The sequence below is a fragment of the Myotis lucifugus genome, unplaced genomic scaffold (assembly GCF_000147115.1).
Source record: "Myotis lucifugus unplaced genomic scaffold, Myoluc2.0 scaffold_367, whole genome shotgun sequence".
In the NCBI taxonomy this organism is placed as follows: domain Eukaryota; kingdom Metazoa; phylum Chordata; class Mammalia; order Chiroptera; family Vespertilionidae; genus Myotis; species Myotis lucifugus.
The window spans coordinates 302,190-318,837 of NW_005871415.1; the positions used below are offsets into that span (position 1 = coordinate 302,190).

Genomic DNA, 16,648 nt, shown 5'->3' on the forward strand with positions numbered 1-16,648 from the left:
CCACTCTCTCTAGAAATCAATGGAACAAATATCCTTGGGTGAGGATTTAAAAAAATAATAAAGTGGGAAAATGTCCAACTTGTGAAACTCAGGTTCACTGCGGGACACCACCCTCCTCTCCAAGCTCTGCCTACTTGTCGCCCAAGCCTCCCCTCCCCTTCACCCGCGGCCCCTCCGCTGCTTCTCCTTTCTTCATTGTCTCCCCAACTCTGGAAGCTTTAGGTAAATTTGAGACTCTCTCGTTTTCAGAAATTATGCTTTTCTCTTACCAGAAATACATAGGCATTTAAAAAAGAAGGAAATCTTACCTTTTGCAACACCATGGATGGACCTGGAGAGCATTATGCTAAGAGAAATAAGCCAGGCAGAGAAAGACAAATACCATTTGATTTCACTCCAATGTGGAATCTAATAAACAAAATAAACTAACAAAGAAAATAGAAACATACTCTTAGGTACAGAGAGAGCTATCAGAGGGGAGGGGGTTAGGTTGGGGGGGGCTGGGTGAAAAAGGTGAAGAAATTAAGCAAAAAACAAAAACATATACAGACAACAGTGTGGTGATGGACAGCAGACAGAGGGTTTAGTCCCTTTCTGTTTGGCTATATACAGGCATTATGTTATGGTGTCCACCCTGTGCAGACAAATGCTTTAACTGAAAGCACAGCTTCCAATCTTCACATCTGTGCTCGTGTTTGAGCACTTTTTAAATGTTGATGTTTGCGTGCTCATTATTTCTGTTTTTCCCATTCCCCTGTCCCCGGTCACGTGTGCCCACCTGCAGGGCCCCCAATGGGGACTACAGCACGACCAGCTTGCAGTCAGTGAAAGACGACGTGTTCATTAACATTTTTGATGAAGTGCTGTTCGATGTCTTAGAGGTGAGTTCACCGTCCAGGAAGATGTCTGCACTCTTCTCACATCCTCCGTCCACCATATAAGACCGGAACCCATTGTCCATCTTTCTTGTATTTTGAATGTCTGAAACTTGACATCATAAATGGGGAAAGAGAAAAAGGGCACTAGCTTTTCTATTGTTGATTGAGTGTCCATTGTGCTCCAGGAATTGTACCAGGCGCTCTTCATACATCTTTTCTTATTTAACTCTAAAATAATGCTGTGACGTAGACTGTTACATCTCCAATTTATTAGTGAGGAAACTGAGGTTCAGACTTTCTTTGGGTCACAAAACCATTAAGCATCTGAGCCAGAATGTGACTTAGGTCAGCCTAACCTAAGCCCACGTACTTTCAGTCCAAATCCTGCTGCAAAATGAGCATTTGGAGTTCTTAACTGATTATTACTACCCACCCCTCCTTTAGGATGACCGGGAAAGAGGAAGTGGAATCCACACGCGTATTGAGAGACACTGGTTGGGATGTGTGAAAATTCCATTTAGCACAATATATTGCCAAGCAAGGGTAAGCATCTGGCATTGGAATGCTGTGGGAATGGGGAACCACTCTATCCATTTCCTGTTAAACTTTCTCTGTGGGTATGTACCGCCAACCCTGAGAGAGCCTACATGCAAAGCCCTCTGGGAAACATAAAAACCATTATATAAAGGCATTGATTTTCTGTCATATTTGTGCCACTTATTAAATATCCATCTTCGTTAGAGTTAGTTGTTAATATATGACTGTTCCAATCTGAGATTTTAAAAAACATTTTAATAGAAGTGAAGGAGAAGGTGGAACAAGGTGGAAACTTGTAAAAGCGACAAAGTGTAATGGACAGATGCCAGGAAGTGACTTGAAGAAATCAGTCAGGACACTGGACGGCCCATTGAGTCAAGTGCATTTCATGAATGATTCCAGAGTCCTCACCATTTCAAAAAAGGAGAACAGTTAGTAGAGATTCGCTCAACCAAGACATCCTTCTTCAGAGTTTAGCAATTTTTCTAAAGGGATCCGTTAGGTTAACAACTCTTCAATGACCTGTCGCCTCCAATCTGGGACAGTTAAAGATTCTGAAGGGGCTGTAATGTCCCAGCACTGAGTCCATGGCAACAAGAGGCTTTGAGCCAGGAGACTGTGGCTAATCTCGCACAGTTAAGGAAGGAGGCTTTAATTCCCCAGGTGACGAGGTCACAGAGCAATACTGCCTGGGCCACAGAGTCCAGCAAAGCCAAGGCCAAGCCTCAACCCTGGGAGGCCTGGGTTGGTTGCAATCTCATAGATCATTTGCAATTACAGTTCTCCCCCAAAATAAGGGACAGTCTACAGGTGACGCTGCCGTGACATGCTGGCCAAAAGAATTCACATTTCCTTCTTCGAATATATTTTAAATTACAAAAAAAAAATTAAAAAGCACGTCATTTTGCAACCAAAATTGCCACTGCCGAATTTCACATTCGGAAGAGTACTCAGAAGAGATTATGCTAACCCCTTCTTGATGGATGAATCTCCTTGACTCTATCCAGGTAATGTCCCTTCCTCCCTGGAAGGCATGTCCTCTTCTAAGTTAAGCCCTTTCCCTATTTCTCCTGAGACACAAATGCCATTGAAGAGTGAAACAAAAATGTGAATTCTATACCTTCACATTCCAGCCCTGAACTGGCTTTAGCACTAGATAGTCTAACAAACATACTGTCGCTTGGATAATGCAAGAGGTAAAAGTCCTGCCCTTTTGAACCTCTGCACGGTTGGATCATGTTATAAAAGTGGCTTACAATCCATTCAACCCACATTTACTGAGTATCCGCTGTGTACACAAAACACTGCTGTATATCGGAGAAGGGTGATACACAGGGAGTGGATTACGGGTTCTGTTCACCAAGAGCAAACATCTGGAGGAGCATCGTAAACATGCTCACAACGATAAAGTCTGACAGCATGTGCCCGTGTAACAAATGAAGAAAACAAACTACGTGTGAGGCTGGTGGAGATGACAAAATAATTCATGAAGGCGATAACATAAAATCGTTACAATTTTGCAAGGTGGAGATGGGAGGCTGGGGTATCCGGAAAAGGGGGGTGGCTGCTAGCCAACACCTCCTGAGCAGTTCACCACCGGCCAGGCATCCTTGTCAGTGCTGTACATCCATGAAAGCATCCGGCACACACAACTGCCCAGTGTTAGTATCAACATGCATAACTCGCCCACACTCTGCTGAACCAAGAAAAGGTGAAGAAAAAGGCAGTGCTTTCTGTGAACGCTTAGGGAGACCGGCTGCTAGAGCGTCGCCCTGTGGACCGAAGGGTCCGGGGTTTGGTTCTGGGAAGGGCACATACCTCGGTTGCAGGCCCTCCCCGACCTGGGCCCTGGTGGTGCAACAAATCGATGTGTTTCTCTCACATCGATGTTTCTCTCTGTCTTTCTCTCTCTCCTCCACTCTCCCTAAAAATCAATGGGAAAATATCCTCAGGTGAGGATTTAAAAAAAAAGATAGAGAGAGACTGGCTGGAATGGTGGGCGACCCTGAATGCCAGTCTGAGCAGTCCTTAGTGAATTCATCAGACAGTGAATCGACACGTGCTTTTGAGCGTCTGTTGGCAAATGACCGGGATGTTGACCACGTCGTGTTTTCTGCACAGATCGATGGAACATTTAAAATAGACATCCCCCCTGTCCTCCTGGGCTACAGTAAGGAGCGGAGCGTGGTCACCGAGCGGGGCTTTGACTCTGTCCGCAGCCTCAGCGAAGGCTCCTACATCACCCTGTTCATCACCATCGAGCCTCAGCTGGTTCCCGGGGAGTCGGTGCGAGAAAAAGTAAGTCAGGCTACAGGTCAGTCGTGTCTGACGTTGGCAACACGAGAAATGCTCGCTAGGCCGTGCTGGGGTGAACTGGGACCGCGGGGCACAAGCAGAGGTTTCCTTTCTCCAAATCCACTCAGTGCTCCGTCTGCTTGGACAGAATGAAGGGAGAGAGCGCCCGTGTGGGTCTGCATTTCCACCCAGCCGACAATTCGGTCAATCAGCTTTTAGACCAGTGGTTCTCAACCTTGGCTGCACATTAGAATCACCTGGGAATCTTTTTAAAATCCTGATTTCTGGGCCTCATCCTCTGGAAATTCTGTTTCTTTGTTACTAATGTTGTGGCCCCACCCCATAACAAAGAAACAGAATTTCCAGAGGAGGACACCCAGAAATCAGGATTTTAAAAAGATTCCCAGGTGATTTTAATGTGCAGCCAAGGTTGAGAACCACTGTTTTAGGCAAAGCAAGACGAATATAAACATGCTCCCCTTCCAGAATTTTCTCAGTGGGAGGGAGATGAAATAGGACTCTTCATCTGGACATGTTTTGGCAAGCACGCTGACATACATCTGCATGACCTCACATCCCTGGCTGTGCTGTGTACTGAATCGATTCATAGGATTCTAAGGCTAGGTGACCTTCAGGGGTGACCTCCATTCATTCCAGTGCCTCCGGATAGAAATAGATATGTGCACAGGCACTCTAATTTTGCACAGCTCTAGAAAAAGAAAAGAGCTTCCAGAACTTTCATTTGTTAGCAGCTGTTTCCCACCCTTCTTAGCAGGGGGGAGGAGGGGTACTGTGTTCATGTAGCATGCCCGTGCGGCCTTGAGGCGTGCCACCCTCATTGGACTGGGGAGAAAATATCGACCATAACCTCTTATCATTGTGAACTATCACAGTAATAACAACCACCACAAACAGGGCCTGAGTTCTTCCTCTGTCCAGAGCACTGTCAGGCATTTGACTTATGTTCTCCCCTTTAATAGTCCCGCTGTCGTGTGAGGTGGGTCTCCAATCAGAGATGAGGAAATAAAGCTCAGGCAGACAACGTCCCTCAGGACTTCCCTGTCCATTACTCAGGAAAGAGCAGCTCTCCCTAAAATAATAGGGACCCACATCTGGAATCGTTTTCCCACTGACTGCAACTTCCAGGATTCGGGGATTAGTCTTCCCTCCATCATCATCCCATTCGGAGCCATTCCACGGGATTTTTTTTAAGTTATTTACTCATGGAATTTTCTAAAAATTCAGCAGCAAATCCTGAAACTCTTATTCCATCATTGTCTTGGTAAAAACAAGTTTTTGAAAATAGATTGTTTCTGTTAATGAAGTCTTTCTCTTGTTTCTTTCCTTCTTTCTTTCTTGCCTCTGAGAGATGAGTGAGATCCTGAAAAAGGTACCAAGCCTTTTGTGTTTACCCTTCATCAGTCAACAGGTCCTAGGCTTTCACTTTCATTCTCTGCTTTGGTCCCTGTCCACCTTATGGAGTCTACTGGGTCCTGACATGTGTGTGTGTGTGTGTGTGTGTGTGTGTGTGTATGTGTGTGTCTCCCCTTAGCAATGACCTTCAGATGCCTGCAGCTCCATGGTGAATGTCCAGCTTTGTCTTTTGGCCCATTTCATTTTGTCAGGATTCGTATTTAGCTTTGAATCTAGGAAGTCGTGGGTCTGAATGTCACCTGCATGCTGGGAGCTACCTACCTCCAGTGTTTCCATGGCTATAAAACCCCAGAGCTGCTTCTTACAGAGACAGTGGGTCTGTGACAGTTATTTCTGATCAGTGGAGCTGTCGAACTGTAGGTATTCAAAGTGGGGGATAAACCCATTCAGCTTCCTGTAAGTATGTATATGAATGTCCAGGTTAAAGAATTGAGCCACTTAAGAACCTTCCAAGTTTCATGTTGAATCAAATGGTGAAGTTGTCAGCTCCACCTTAATTAGTTTCACGACAAATGACCCGAATTCTTTCAGCATGGAGCTTTTGCTTGGCACTTCTTAGGTTACCAACATAGCATCCGACTCACTCCTTAAATTACTGTTTCACGCCATGAAATGGCATCCCAGTGGCCTAAATAAGTATTAATGACCATTGATACTTATTAAGTGTTTACCTTGTACATGCTCGGTGCAGAAATGAACAAAGAATGATTCAAACATGGGCCCCACCATCAGGAAGCACTAGTTACAGAACCAAAATATAACACGGAACATCCAGGTCCAAGTGGCAGAAAATGTTTGAAACACTTTTTTCAACTTGGAAGCCCACAGTCCTGATTCAAGATTGTTACCTTCCTTTCTGGACAGTGTCTGCTTCTTCAACGCTCCCATAGTGCATTGTTTATCCCCATACAAGTTCTGGTCAAGTCCCCTAAGCACCTGATTGCTCATCCATGTTCTCCCCTGGACTAGAAGCTCCTTGAGGGGACTGTTTCAAACTCATTCACCCAGAGTGCCTGGAACCTTGCAGACTCTCAGCAACATGTTTCAAATAACCAGATGGATGAATAAATAAATGAATGAGTCTGAAGGAAACAGGGATGAAATTTTACTAGGTGCTTTTTTAAATTTTTTTTTATTATTTCAGAGGGGAAGGAAGGGAGAGAGAGAAACAATAATGATGAGAGAGAATCAGTAATCGGTTGCCTCCTGCATGCCATCCACTGGGGATCAAGCCTACAACCCCGGGCATGTGCCCTGACCAGGAATCGAACTGCAACCTCCTGGTTCATAGGTCGACGCTCAACCACTGAGCAACACTGGCCAGGCAAACTGTGTTTTTATACACACCATCCTTGTTTCATAATTCTCCATCTTTCTAAAATTGTAATTCTTTCTGGCCTGGCAGTTCTACCGTAGGAGTCCATGACACACCTATATAAAAGCCTTAGGAGCTCACCTTTTCCATTTATTTATGTATTCACCACAGCACCTATTAGATAGCTGCCATGCCTTGCCACTGTGCTGAGTTGTAGGTGGTTATGATGATGATGATGTTGTCAAGATTCTGATAGCAGGGGGATATCCTGTGGGAATATAGAGGAGGCCTTTGGAGATGTCCCTGTCCTATGGAACCCCCCCAACCGCTACCCCAATTTCTCAGGGTACAGAGACCAAATTAGAAACAGAAGCCATGGCCCAGCTTTCATATAAGAGAGTCAAGAATAATCAGAATACTCGATTCTAGTTGAAGTCATAACCAGTAATGTGAGAGTTTCCATTTACTCATTCATTCACTGAACAATATTTGTTAAGCACTTACTATGTGCTGGGTAGCATTCAGTACTGGAGATGAAAACCAAGATCAAAACAAAATCCCTGACTTCAGGAAACTTAAACTGTAGAGGAGACAGAGTAAATATACATATCCTATAACTGTGATTTTAAATGCTAAAAAAATAATATAAAGAGAGATGAGGGGAATAGCAGCAAATGAGGGGGAAAGCTGGATGCATTTTCATCCTCAAAAAAGAAAACCATAAAAACAAAATAAAAAGCTTCAAGCACTGCCTAGAATCTAAATCGAACTTAAAAATTAATTTCCTTAATTTCCCTAATAAAACTGTATTTGACTCGAAATTCTTTGAAGTGTAAGTAACAATGCATATATTTTTAGACTAAGCAACACATTTTTTATGAAAACATTTAAAGATCTGCTTTTTATGCTATATTTTTAGCAATGGCTTGAGGGGAAAAGGCAATTGAAATTTGTTCTGTTTCATCTGCTTTGAGTTACTTTCAAAAGTCTGGGAAATGGTAGCTCACCTTGGATCAGAGAACCACTAAAATAACTACTATACCTGTGATTTTCCAGTTCTGCTCCCTTTTCCTTGAGAACATTACTGTTATTATATTGATTATGGATTTGAAACTTTTTAGTACATCCATATACATCTGTAAATTTGTTGTCCATTTAATATAAGTTGCTTAAGTTTTACATTTGGGATTTTAGACTTCTGAGTCCTTCTTGCCTCTAAAACCGACATCAAAATACACATCAAACTATTGCTTGGTCTCATCAATCATAATTAGTACCTCATCGTTTACATTTTTGAAGTTGTTTTATTAATCGCATAGGGCTGCTTGTCTGTGAACTACTTTCTTTCAATTCTGTTAAGTATGTTTTAAGTATTTAATGAATCCATCTAATTTGAAGATTATGAAGCGTCAGGGACACGGGGCACGGGGGTGTTGGATCACTGAATCGTAATTCCTGGAGCTCACATTTAGTTTGGGCTGACTGTGAGATCTGAGCAAGTTCTACTGTGTCTCCTGTAATCATATGCAAACTCCATGGAGTCTTTCTCTTTGAAGTTTGATTCTCAGGAAGATGAGAAATTGCTCCAAGCAACAGAGAAGTTTCACGCTGAATGCACCTTAAAGTTCCCAAATCGGCAGTGCCTTACCACAGTGATTGATATAAGTGGGAAGACGGTTTTTGTTACTCGTTATCTCAAGCCTTTAAACCCTCCTCAGGAGCTTCTTGATGCTTATCCCAACGACCCACAGGCCACCGCAGTAAGTATGTCATGACCAATCAAACCTGGGGCTAAAAGTGGGTTAAAGTTTCAATATATTACCATCTTAACTATCATATTTCATAGTAGTTAAGAAAGTGACGATAGCCCTGGCTGGTGTGGCTCCTTAGTTGGGCATCGTCCTGTGCACTGAAAGGTCGCAGGTTTGATTCCCAATCAGGGCACATGCCCAGGTTGTGGGCGTGATCCCAGGTGTCAGTATGTGTGGGAGGCAGACCATCAATGCTTCTCTCTCCTATTGATGTTTTTCTCTCTCCCTCTCCCTTCCTCTCTAAAAAAATCAATAAAAAAACATTTTTTAAAGAAAGTAACTAAATTAAGATCATTAGTGATTAAAACATTTTTATGACCATGAGGCTTGTGTTCTTTAGAAAAGTTTGAAGGTTCCAGAGAGGATGATAACTTTTGGTTCTTACTTTCAACACGTATTAAGTGCTTACTGTATCCCTGACACGATACTGGTGCTGGGAAATGGATATTTGGGAGATGCTCTCCACTTTCAGTGTCTTCCATAAACGTCTTCATCATGTATTCTTGGTACCTTCACAGCATCTGAACCCAGGCCCTGACTTCAGAACCCTGGCACTTCCCACTGTACCAAGACAGTGTTATACCTAACGTTACAAGCATCCCTGGATTCCAATGAAGCAAAAATGCCTTCCAGTATTTGAGTACATACAGCACGTGTGCCATCAACACCAAGCACGTCCAGAGTGGCCCATTGAAAATGCACATGCCTTCCTCTGCTCACAGCTACTCAGCACAGCTCCCAGGGACAGAGCCCGTGTGGTCAGCAGGCTCTTCAGTGAGCCCTGTAACCCTGACTGTCTTTAGGGAGAGGATAGTGTTGGGACTAATTTCTGCTAATAAGTTATTAATTAGTAATTTAGTAATATAGTCATTTAGGAACAGGATAATGAGATATCTATTTGCAGATATAAATATATAAAAAACCCTTGTATTCCACATTTCATTTACTTTTTTTATTAATTGACTTTTATTGAAAACTATAAAGGGACTTCTATTGTCTCTAGTATAGTAGAGTAGGAAGAAAACTTCTCCCAGCATAGAACATTTAAGAGTGATGAATTAAATATTGAAAACATTTTTTAAATCATAGCTGAAATAGGAAGAGACAGGAAACAGCAAGAGAGCAAGATTCCACAAGGGTGAGGGATTGAAATAGTGTTTGCCCTGAGGGCATCAAATAATTCCCAGTGCCTAAAGCTGGGTTTTCATGGGCCACAAGGCTGTTGGGGGGGAGGGGGGAGGGGGGAGCAGGCCGAAGGCTGAAGGAGAGGCTCCACTACAGTTAGAACCCTTGATAGGTGACACCAATGTGAACTAGGAGCTACCCTGCCCTGCAAGAGGAAGCCTGCCTGTTAAAATAGATTTCCAGTTTTTAGTGGAACTTGACAAGCTGATTCTAATATTTCTATAGAGTGCAAAGTGTCAAAATAGCCAAGACAACCCTGCAGAGTAAGAACTCAGTGGGAAGATTTGCGTCTTCATATAAATGAATGTAATGACAAAATAAACACGTTCTTAAGAGGAAAAAGACAAGAAAGATTTGTCATCCCGCACATCCAGACTGCTGATGAGACCAGAGTGATTAAGGGAAAATGGTATTGACACATTTAGAACAAAGAAAATTAAGAGAGAATAAAAACTCCAGACTAGATCCACTCAAACCTGATACGTGACCAAGCTGGCATTGGAGAGGAATAAAGAAAAAATGGACTGTTACATCGATTGTACCAGGATCACTGATTTTTCATATGAAAAAATAAAAACAGATTCCTGCTTCACATCATTCAATTGCAGATAGATTGAGGACTCAAATATGAGAAGCATTTTTATCTTTCTGATCTGAGATAGAAAGTTTTTCTTCAACAAGACAGAAAAGTACAAACTATAAAAAGAATGATAAATTTGACCACATTAAAACTGAGAACTTGAGTTTATGAAAAGACACCGTAAAAAACTGAAAGGACAAGTCACAAATCAGGAGGGGATATTTGCAACATGTATAACAGACAAATGAATAGTAGCTAGAATATGTTAAAAACAAACAAACCTACAAATCAATTTAAAATATGCAGAAGTGGCCCTAGCTGGTTTGGCTCAGTGGATAGAGTGTCAGCCTGTGGACTGAAGGGTCCCGGGTTCGATTCCAGTCAAAGACACCTACCAGTTGGGGCTTGATCCCCAGCCCTGGTCAGGTGCATATGGGAGGCAACCAATTTATGTGTGTCTCTCTCACATCAATGCTTCTCTCTGTCTCTCTCCTTCCTTTCCACTCTCTCTAAAAATCAATGGACAAATAGATTTGAGGATTGACAAAACAACAACAGAAATATGCAGAAGTGAAAACATGAGAGGCCATATGAAAAGATGCTCAACCTTCTTAGAAATTACATAGATCTGAGTTACAACAAAGGTGCCCTGACCTTGGTTTCTAAATGATATTGCCCTTTTAAAGGAGAAATGGCTGCTTTCAGGACTGAGCTAGGAAAAATACAAGATGATCCCGGAAAGCCTCTTTTTAGCAGAGAGTAAGGAAGAATGTGGTGGGGGGAGCAGGGGGGGGGCACGAGTGGGGGATGACAACGACATTTCAAAGAGACAGAGGGGCCAGTTTCTTCATCTGTAACAAATGGATAATAGCAAGGACCTTCTTCATAGGATGTTTTGTACACACGAACGTTTGTGATATATGAAACTTTCTTGCAGGCAATGAGGCACAGGATCCGGCCTTCTATTTGATAGAAATTATTTTTTAAAGCCAGTTTTGTTTAAACAGGAACTGGTGGCTCGGTACGTGTCACTGATTCCCTTCCTGCCGGACGCTGTTTCGTTTGCGGGCATCTGTGACCTGTGGAGTACGTCTGATGTAAGTCGTTCTTCCTCACAGTTGGAGCTGACTCCTCCGAGTATTGGCTACATGCCTTGCATGACTTTCAATTGCCACACTCGTTAGTCATTATCAAAATCTACTGTCACCTGTTTCCAGGATGGGCTGAATTCTGAAGTAGTTTTTCTTTCTGGATTAATCTGCCCAAAGATCAAAAATTCACTTTTTTAAAATTTGCACAAAGAAATTTAAACAAAACAAACACTTCAGATGCCTTAACTCTGATTTATCCTCCAAGTATTGCCTTATCAACATCCCAGTTTTATTCATTAAAAAATAACAGCTACAGCCTCTGTTACATTTGGAATTGTATATTCCTTCACTTGTGGGCTTCTTAAGGCATGCCATGTCATTATTCGTCCAGCATGTATTTCTGGGCCACCTACCAGGTATCAGACACTGTACTAAGCTCTGGCCACAAGCGAAAGAAGCGTGGCGTCTGCTCTCACGAGCTTACAGTCTGTGTGCCACTAACCTCCAACGGGATCTTCTGGAGGGTAAACAAACATGTACCGCTGGTATTCATTCTGTTTCTACATTTCGGGTTGTATTGTGTTTGCATAAAAGTAAACTATATTATGCAACGCCCTTTGAAGGATAGCTCTAAGCCGAAGAAATTGAAGTGCACTTAAAAATTTTTGTTCCCCAATACATTTTGGCAACATAATGCTGACAACTTGAGAGATAAAAATTTCCACAACCTGGAGGCGTCTATAAGAAGATATGCAGAAACTAGTCCATGTGCCCCAGAGCCAGACTGCTTTCCCACCTCCTAGGTATTACCTCACCTCTCTCTGTCTCCACTTCCCCTCAAAGGTTTGCTCTGGGATTAAATGCAATGTGTTTAAAACTCTCTGGGGGCAGGTGGGGAGACATACATGAGTTAGTGGAGCACAGAGGATTTATAGGGCAACGAAAATGCTCTGTGTGACATTATAATGTGGATGCATGTCATTATACATTTGTCCAAACCCACAGACTGTACAACACCAAGCGTGAACCCTCAAGTAAACGATGGACTCTGGGTGATTATGATGTGTCGATGCAGGATCATCAGTTGTAACAAATGTACCTCTCCACTGGGGGGATGTTGATGGGGAGACTGTCCATGTGGGGGGTCAGGGGTCATATGGGGAATTTCTGTATCTTCCTTCTGACTTCACTGTGAACCTAGAACTGCTTTAAAAAACAGGCTTTAAAAAAGAGTGTTTGGGCCCTAGCTGGTTTGGCTCAGTGGATAGAGTGTCAGCCTACGGACTGAGGGGTCCCAGGTTCGATTCCGGTCAAGGGCACATGCCCAGCTTGTGGGCTCGATCCCCAAGTGGGGGGTGTGCAGGAGGCAGCCAATGATGAGCAGTGATTCTCTCTCATCATTGATGTTTCTATCTCTCTCTCCCTTCCTCTCTGAAGTCAACAAAATATATATATATATTTAAAAAGTGTTTGGTATACAGTGAGTTGTCACATGTGAATTCAAAATGAAATGGAAAACCTTGAGATTTGTCTCCCTCGCCCCATAATGCTAATTGGTTCTAGAAATTCATGCCATTAATGTCTGAGAAAGCACCCTGCCCATGAAAAGTGCTTTTTAAAAAAAATGAATTAAAACATGATACCAAAATTTGAGAATAGATTTTAAAAAACAGGTCATATACTGCAAAGCACTAATTTTAACAATGATGTTTTAAAACCCTGCACAGCCGATCCAGAATAAAGCAGTCAGTGAAGGCAACATGATTTTTTTTTTCTTTTTGTCAGCAATTCCTGGATCTCCTGGCAGGAGATGAAGAAGAACATGCAGTATTACTATGCAACTATTTTCTCTCCCTGGGGAAAAAGGCCTGGCTCATGATGGGCAATGCCATTCCCGAGGTAAGACTGGTGGGCTGGCTCTAACAGAGGCGTGGCGTTGTCTAACAGGGTTGCTATGTTCCAGATCATAAACAGGGCTGATTCTCATAACTGTCTTTTGAGTTGTAAGGAAAGTGGCCCAGAAATTCCCTAATAGGCAGAGAGGACCAGTGATAAGACACAAAATGGTTTTCAGCCGTACCGAGTACCAGGCCCTACACAAGACTTCAGATTTTTTGGCAAATCTGCATCCTTTCCCACACAAAGCCCCACCAAGCTCTGCCCTTTGAGTATGAGCCTCTCCTGCCCTTGTTACTAAGAATTCTGACTCCCTTGGTGACCTGGTGTTACCCATGCTGAGGAGGGAAGGGGATCAGAGTGTGGCCAGGTTAGAGACCTCTCCTTCCAATCTTGCTGCTTCTACAGGCATCTGCTACTACCCACAGGCAAAGGGAGCAAGGCAGGGACCATAGGAGCAAAGAACGTGAGCAGCTATATTTTGATATTGTCGTTATTTTTATTAGACTGGAGACTTCGTGATTACAATTTGTTTCCCCAGCCCACTGCAAATATCCCTACACTCAGAGCACATTGGGGTAATTCTGGGTACGAGTTTAGAAAATTCACAGGGACTGAAGCAGTTTATCCAAAACATGTTTCAAAAAGAAGCTCTGAGGTCTTGGGAGTCCTCTAGGAATTCAATAGCACAGGTTGCGGCTGGGCAGGTAGCATCCCGGGTTCGATTCCGGCCAAGGGCATGTGCCTGGGTTGCGGGCACATCCCCAGTGGGAGATGTGCAGGAGGCAGCTGATTGATGTTTCTCTCTCATCAATGTTTCTAACTCTCTGTCTCTCTCCCTTCCTCGCTGTAAAAAATCAATAAAATATATTTAAAAAAAAAAAAAAGAAGCTCGGAGGTCTTGGGAGTCCTCTAGGAATTCGATAGCACAGGTTGCGGCTGGGCAGGTAGCATCGTGTCTGAATCCTAATCATTCCCCATCAGTATCTTCCAGATAAGATAGCCTGATCCCGGGCTGGGAAGTCGCAGGGCCTGGCTTCGAGGCTCTGCACTCCTCCTGGCTGTGTGGCTCTCAGCAAGTCACTTCACAACTCTGAGCTGTATAAGGAAACTGTGAGCATGAAAGGAAACCATACATGAGCTAATAATGAATAGATGCTCATTGTAAAAAAAAAATCAGTAATATAGATGTATTCCAGGCTCCAACCCCCAACCCCACACCTTCTTCAGTGTAGTCACTGTTAAAAGTTTGATACGTATCTTGTCAAATTACCTTTTTGTATTTATATAATTATAAATGTGTGTCTAATGTTAATGTATTACAAAGAGAAGTAGTATTCAGAATGATCAGCCTTCTAAATACTTGAAAGGCAATCTTACTGACTAAAAGGAAAATGCCATGAGTGCTTATTTCCATGAATACTGGTTATTCAGCCAATCTGAAGCTATATTGGTTGAGCAACACAACTAATAGTCTATTTGTTCACAACATTGCACTAGTAACAGATGCAAGAATTCTGCAAAAATATGCATCCATCTTATTCTTAAATTCAGTGAAACCTAGAACTTCAAACTAATTTTTACCATTAGCCATGGATTTTAGATATAATAAATTATTTGTAGGAAGTACTCTCGACCTTAATTGCATAATTAGTGCACTCTTTTAACAGCTGTTTTCCTTTAGGGCCCAACTGTCTATGTGCTAACTCGGGAGCAAAGCCACTACTTAATATGGAACCCCTGCAGTGGACATTTTTATGGACAATTTGATACATTCTGTCCCCTAAAAAGTGTGGGCTGTTTAATAGGTCCTGATAATGTAAGTATTAACATCTCTTCTTAAACACAGTTGGCTGACTGTTGCTTTATTTTTTTAATTGACCTACTTACTTAAATATTATGTATCCAAATTTATATAAACATACACATACACCTTTTTTTAATCCTCATCTGAGGGTGTTTATTGATTTTAGAGAGAGAGGGAGTATGTGGGAGAGAGAGAGAGAGAGAGAGAGAGAGAGAGAGAGAGAAACATCGATCAGTTGCCTCCCATATGCACTCCAATTGGGAATTGAACCCATAACCTTTCAGTGTACAGGATGTTGCTACAACTAATTGAACCACCCAGCCAGGACTACATATATACCATTTAAAGAAATGTAGTGTCAAGCACAGTTACACAACTGCCTTAAATAAAAGTTTTGGTTGAATTAGTCACCTGACCTGCAAAGAAGCAGAATGTTAAAGGAGTAATATAGCATTCGATTCAGAAGAGCCGAGTTTGTGTCCCAGCTCTTTTCTGTTTATTCTTCCAAAACAGCATTCACAATGCCTAACTCTTAGTGCTTTGGTTTATCATCTGAGAAAATTGAGTTTCTTTCTTTTTTTAAGAGAGATTTCCAGGTACTATCAGGTGATTCTGGCTGCGCCCAGTTTGAGAGCCATTTAATTTTGGAGGGTACTGTATAAAGCAGGAATCTGCCTCTCTGTACATACATGCACACATGCATTGTGTGTGTGCGTGTGTGTGTGCATGTATTAATGGTGATCTTGTCTTTTTTAGATTTGGTTTAATATTCAACGATATGATTCCCCACTAAGGGTAAATTTTGATGTCACCAAGCCCAAGCTATGGAAATCTTTCTTTTCAAGAAGTCTTCCATACCCTGGCCTTTCCAGTGTTCAGGTATAATTCTTTTAATAACAATCAAATGTAGACAAAGAAAGTGAAAAGTTTGAAGTCACTATACTGGGTAGCCAGATACTTTTTGACCCTTAATTCGACTCCTAGATATTTTTTTCTAAAATAATATTTGTTTTACAAACTTAGTTGAGCCCAACTCAAAATAAGATATATACCATCATGTCATGAACCAGTATACACTTATGTAAAAGAAAACATTTTGATGTAAGGAGTCCTGTGACATAAGAGAGTATCACAAAAGTTATTCTATGTAATTTTTAATATTCTGGTGTCAATGCACTAAATTAATTTCATAGCATGATCCACTCACAAAGTTAATAAAGAAGGGTCCTGGTAATAGATTGCAAGTAGTAAGCATGAGAATTGTTTACCACCACTTTTGTTTGAGAGCTAGGTATGTATGTGTATACTGGGTATATAACATCAAATGTATTTTTTACTGTGATCAACCTTTAAAAAAAAGATTTAAAGACCCTGCCTTGAGAAATTCTCCCATGTGTACAAAGTGACATACACAAGACTTTTCATAGAAGCAACGTTTGCAATAGCCTAAGAATTGGAACAGCATAAGGATAAATTATGGTACACAATGGAATAGTTTATCATTGTTACACAAATGAATCAATATTAATTTTAGTAAGCATTCTAAAAATGTGTTTGCTATTATTTCTAAATATTACGTTAAGAGAGAAGAAGCAAGTTGCATACTCACAGCATAAAATTATCACATAGTTTAAAAACCATGCAAAACAATACAATATATAATTTAGGGATCTGTATGTCTGTAGTAAAATCATGCACACATTTTATTAACTTGCCTATCTCTACTATAATGTAAATATCGTGGGGACAGAAATGTTTATTCACAGCTATATGCCCATAACCTACAAAAGTGCCTGACACACAGTTGGTACTTTAAGTA

At 41.8% G+C, this 16,648-nt stretch overlaps 1 protein-coding gene across 1 annotated transcript in view; it reads left to right on the forward strand.

The window, feature by feature from the left end:
* The window catches only part of CC2D2A (coiled-coil and C2 domain containing 2A), an 87,395-nt gene that overhangs the window by 66,113 nt on the left and 4,634 nt on the right, over window positions 1-16,648 (forward strand). The window contains exons 26-33 of the mRNA XM_023765016.1: window positions 785-881; window positions 1,323-1,421; window positions 3,537-3,713; window positions 8,016-8,219; window positions 11,043-11,132; window positions 12,912-13,025; window positions 14,707-14,841; window positions 15,586-15,708. Coding sequence (XP_023620784.1) covers window positions 785-881; window positions 1,323-1,421; window positions 3,537-3,713; window positions 8,016-8,219; window positions 11,043-11,132; window positions 12,912-13,025; window positions 14,707-14,841; window positions 15,586-15,708 — 1,039 coding nt within the window. The remainder of the gene's footprint in view (window positions 1-784; window positions 882-1,322; window positions 1,422-3,536; window positions 3,714-8,015; window positions 8,220-11,042; window positions 11,133-12,911; window positions 13,026-14,706; window positions 14,842-15,585; window positions 15,709-16,648) is intronic.